Source organism: Perca flavescens, chromosome 7 (genome assembly GCF_004354835.1).
Source record: "Perca flavescens isolate YP-PL-M2 chromosome 7, PFLA_1.0, whole genome shotgun sequence".
Lineage (NCBI taxonomy): Eukaryota > Metazoa > Chordata > Actinopteri > Perciformes > Percidae > Perca > Perca flavescens.
Window position 1 is genome coordinate 36,079,980 of NC_041337.1, and position 5,000 is coordinate 36,084,979.

Sequence of the window (5,000 nt, forward strand, 5' to 3'; positions counted from 1 at the left end):
AAGTGGCTTTTATAAAAATAGGAGCACAAGAAGAAGGGAAGAAGAGAAACAAAAAGAGACTTATTGTCAGAACAGTAGAGGTAAATCAGCCACCATAGTACAGGAGCTCCTCACAGGCATTTTTGCTACCTGGCCATTAGCTGTTTAGCATTTAATTATTCTAATGTTAACAGAGAATGTTACATCTAGCAATTATATAAATATATATTTATATATTTATATATATATATATATATATGTATATATATATATATTATGTATATTTTTATTTTTTTTTTTTTTCTTCAATTTGTTTGTTTTATATTTATTAAGTAGAGGAATTGTATAGGTAGGAGTGTCACAGGCAGTTTGGACTTCCATTGCTGTTTAGGTTTAATTGTATTGTTAACTAGATTTGTTACCTTGAGTCTGTAATATAAAGTTTTATATATATATATATATATATATATATATATATATATATATATATATATGTATATAGTATAACTAGCATTATTCTTTCTTTCAAATATAACTATACATATTCCTCTTCATATACTCTTATAAATATTACACTAAATACATAAGCACTGAATATATAAAAGGTAAATCTTACAACGTCTTTGTATACATTTAAATATTTCCTATACATAAAAAGTGCAAAAGTAGTTACAAAATATGGTTACAGGCTTAGAGCCCTTAGACGTTGCTTTATTTGTTTATTAAAGCTGGATTTATTGTGCGCTTTAGCAATCTCTGCCGGAAGTGAGTTCCATGCAACTGTCCCTCGATACAATACTGTACGTTGCATTGATTGTGGTCGGGATCTAGGAACTTTGAAAAGACCCCTTGTGGCATGTCTGGTGGGGTATTGATGTGTGTTAGAGCTCAATATAAGTTGACTATACTACTAATAGTAGCAGTAGTGTTGCAAGACGTAGCAGGGCGTAGAGCAGGACCACGGCATATTAAAGGTCCCATGACATGGTGCTCTTTGAAGTCTGAAGTCTCTTTTATATAAACCTTAGTGGTCCCCTAATACTGTATCTGAAGTCTCTTTTATATAGACCTTAGTGGTCCCCTAATACTGTATCTGAAGTCTCTTTTATATAGACCTTAGTGGTCCCCTAATACTGTATCTGAAGTCTCTTTTATATAGACCTTAGTGGTCCCCTAATACTGTATCTGAAGTCTCTTTTATATAGACCTTAGTGGTCCCCTAATACTGTATCTGAAGTCTCTTTTATATAGACCTTTAATACTGTATCTGAAGTCTCTTTTATATAGACCTTAGTGGTCCCCTAATACTGTATCTGAAGTCTCTTTTATATAGACCTTAGTGGTCCCCTAATACTGTATCTGAAGTCTCTTTCCCGAAATTCAGCCTTGGTGCAGAATTACAGCCACTAGATTAAGTGAAATGTTCATGCCATGGGACCTTTAAATGTGAGTCCGTCAGTCTGAAGCTTGTGTGTCTCTGCAGGTGGACATGGATGAAGACACCGAGTACGAGGAGGAAGAGGAGCCCCCTGAAGGAGAAGAAAGTCAGTTGTCACCTAAAAAAATCACAAAAGACATTTTGTAATTATTGTCTTACCCAGAGATGTTTGTGTTGAGTTAAGCATTCGCACTTCCTGGCTCCTTTAAAAAAAAGCCGTTTGGCAAGCCAGGTACTTCACATGAAAAATAGCCTGTGTAGAAATAAAACAATTAATTCATAATTCCATAAGAAAAGCAAGGCATCTTTAATGTTTTTGAGGCGATAAATCAGAAGATGTCGTCTCTCTCCTCTCTTCTCCTCTCCTTTTTGTCAGATGAAATCCCGTTAAAGATGACGGACCTGGTTCCTCCTAAAGAGAAGGTTCTTCCAATCCCAGAAGGCAGTGCGTTCTTCTGCCTCAGCAACACAAACCCGTAAGTACCGTATTTTTCGGACTATAAGTCGCTCCGGAGTATAAGTCGCATCAGTCAAAAAATGCGTCATGAAGAGAAAAAAAACATATATAAGTCGCACCGGACTATAAGTCGCATTTATTTAGATTATAAATACAAGAGTTATTCAACTACACAATATAGCACACAGAACAACTAGCTAGCAGGGCGTGGAGCATGGAGGTATTAAAAGGCGTGGAGACGAAGCTGCACCGTGAACGAGCCCCTCCCGACTCCTTCCTCCTCCTCTGGACATCTAGCTTTCAGCCCACGATTAGCCGATTAGCTTTCTTTGTTTTCTTCATTGCAGTAAGAGTCACCTTTTCTCCAGTCCCCCTCATAAGTTTCTCCCTCATTTCAAACTCTCTTTCTGCTGCTCGATTACCGTTTTCGGGGCTGCATATTTTACTACCTGCAGTTTGTCTCTTTTCTTTCTCAGTTGTCTTTAGGAGCAGCGTTCTAGTTGTCACAAGTCTAGAGCGCCCTCTCGCGGCTGTAGACGGTAATGTTTTCAGTATGAATTAACATGTAAAAACATGTTAAATTATATATATTTTGATATATAAGTCGCACCTGACTATAAGTCGCAGGACCAGCCAAAGTAGGAAAAAAAGTCCGACTTATAGTCCGGAAAATACGGTAGTAGTATTTATTTAGCACTAGTTTGTTGTATTTGTTTTGGACAATAACATCAAGGCAACAGGAACACAACAGGGGAAAAAGAGAAAGATTGTGAAGGTGAGATTAAGAAAACCTCTAAGGTAACACGCATGAGTCATAAAATAAAATGAAGAGAATATAGATATAATGAGGATGTGTGGACTTGTGTGTGTATGTGTGAGAGGTTATGAGAGACAGGAAGGCCAAACTACAGTAGGCTATATCAGATATGAACAGTTTGGATCACACATTTCTAAGTGCTACATTGACAAAACATGCAAGACACACAGCACACATACAGAATATACTTATATATATATACAGAATATAATATATAATATAAGAAATAATGAACACAAGAACAGCTATTCAAAAATGAAGATAAAAAATACAAAGGAACGAATGTACAAACGTATATACAAATTGCAAATAAAATGTACAACCACTGTGATGGAAGTTTTTCCTATGAAGCAGCAGCGTTTAGAAATATCAATGATCAAATGAAAACGAATAACGACTGTTTGAGAATTAAACCAAAGTTTGGTCTTTGAGTATTTATTTACATTTGCAAATGGAGAAAACACAGTTTCAAAGGTACACGCAGCACAACTGAAAATGTCTTTCCTAACTAGAAACCTAAAAATCAAAACATCTTATAGTGAAGAAACTCTCGTTAAGCCACCCCTCTTCAAATATCTTTAACATGCTGCCACTTTTCTAAAAAATACCATAGACAGTCAGATGATTTTACAACCTTCCTTTCTGCTCCTGTGTCTCCTACATTAGACTAAACACCTGCTTATCTCAGGAGACAGAAACCTACGTAGTTCTCACTGTGGTAAACCGTCATCGGCCTTCTCCACTTCTATCTAAGCAAAAAGTCAACAATGTGAGAAGGTTCAGGCTAGTAGAACTAAATAACTCTACTGGGCTATAGTTCACGGTTGCCAACTATTTCATTTGGAGCCTTTTGAATCTACACATGAAGAAGCTAAATCTTGTGGCGTTATAAAACAATCAAACCAATGGTTAATATCATTAAACAAATGGTTAAAATAAAATTTGCCACCACACCACTTAAATAAAGATGTAAGTAAAACCTATGTTTGTGCAAGTTGCACTTAGTGCAGTATTGCGATGCATGTATATAAGTTTTGTCGTATATAGCGAACATTTAGTTGACAGAATACCGATCAGACTCTTTGTCTGTGAATACTAGCTGACGTTAAACTGAGTTTATTTGCTCCTAAATCCTTCTCTCTCTCTCTTTCTCTATGTCTGTCTGCCTGCCTGTCTGTCTGTCTGTCTCTCTCTCTCTCTCTGTGTGTCTGTCTGCCTGTCTGTCTCTTTCTCTCTCTCTGTGTGTCTGTCTTTCTGTCTCTTTCTCATGTCTGTCTGTCTTTCTGTCTCCATGTCTGTCTGCCTCTCTGTCTGTCTGCCTGTCTTTCTCTCCATCTCTCTCTCTCTGTCTGTCTCTCTGCTTCCTGCCTGCCTGTCTGTCTGTCTGTCTGTCTCTCTCTCTCTCTCTCTCTCTCTCTGTGTGTCTGTCTGCCTGTCTGTCTCTTTCTCTCTCTCTGTGTCTGTCTTTCTGTCTCCATGTCTGTCTGCCTCTCTGTCTGTCTGCCTGTCTTTCTCTCCATCTCTCTCTCTCTGTCTGTCTCTCTGCTTCCTGCCTGCCTGTCTGTCTGTCTGTCTCTCTCTCTATCTCTATGTCTGTCTGCAGTATCCGTGTGGCCTGTCACACTCTGATCCACCACCACATCTTCTGCAACCTCATCCTCGTCTTCATCATCCTCAGCAGCTGCTCATTGGCTGCCGAAGACCCAATCAGAGCCCACTCCTTCAGGAACAACGTGAGTCTCAGAGCAACATTCGAACCGCCACCATATCATCATGACCATCTTTATTGTTTAAATGTAGTTTTATTTGACTTCTTTTCCCCTCTTGATGAAGTTGTATCTCACTCTGCTGTCAGCTGTTTCCGTTTGATAAAGTTCCAGCTGTAGGAAAGAGTCACATAATAGTCAAATTACTAAAGTTACAACTGAATGTATTCAAGAAAAAACTAGCATTGTGGCTAAGCTAACGATGAAAGGAAGTCAATACTCAGAGCTGTTGCTGCGTTGATGACACAGTGGCCGTGTGTGAGTGTGTGTGTGTGTGTGTGTGTGTGTGTGTGTGTGTGTGTGTGTGTGTGAGTGTGTGTATCTGTGTGTCTCTGTGTGTGTCTGTGTGTGTGTCTCTGTCTGTGTGTGTGTGTGTGTCTGTGTGTGTGTGTGTGTCTGTGTGTGTGTGTGTGTGTGTGTGTGTGTGTGTGTGTGTGTGTGTGTGTGTGTGTCTGTGTGTGTGTGTTATGTCTGTGTCTGTGTGTGTGTGTTATGTGTGTGTGTGTGTGTCTCTGTCTGTATCTCTGTCTGTGTGTGTGTGTC

General features: G+C 38.7%; 1 protein-coding gene across 1 annotated transcript in view; it reads left to right on the forward strand.

The window, feature by feature from the left end:
* Positions 1-5,000, forward strand: part of LOC114558591 (voltage-dependent L-type calcium channel subunit alpha-1D-like) — a 27,688-nt gene that overhangs the window by 12,495 nt on the left and 10,193 nt on the right. The window contains exons 8-11 of the mRNA XM_028582653.1: positions 1-80; positions 1,463-1,523; positions 1,794-1,893; positions 4,295-4,424. The exon at positions 1-80 is cut by the window's left edge and continues 15 nt beyond it. Of these exons, the coding sequence (XP_028438454.1) occupies positions 1-80; positions 1,463-1,523; positions 1,794-1,893; positions 4,295-4,424 (371 nt within the window). The remainder of the gene's footprint in view (positions 81-1,462; positions 1,524-1,793; positions 1,894-4,294; positions 4,425-5,000) is intronic.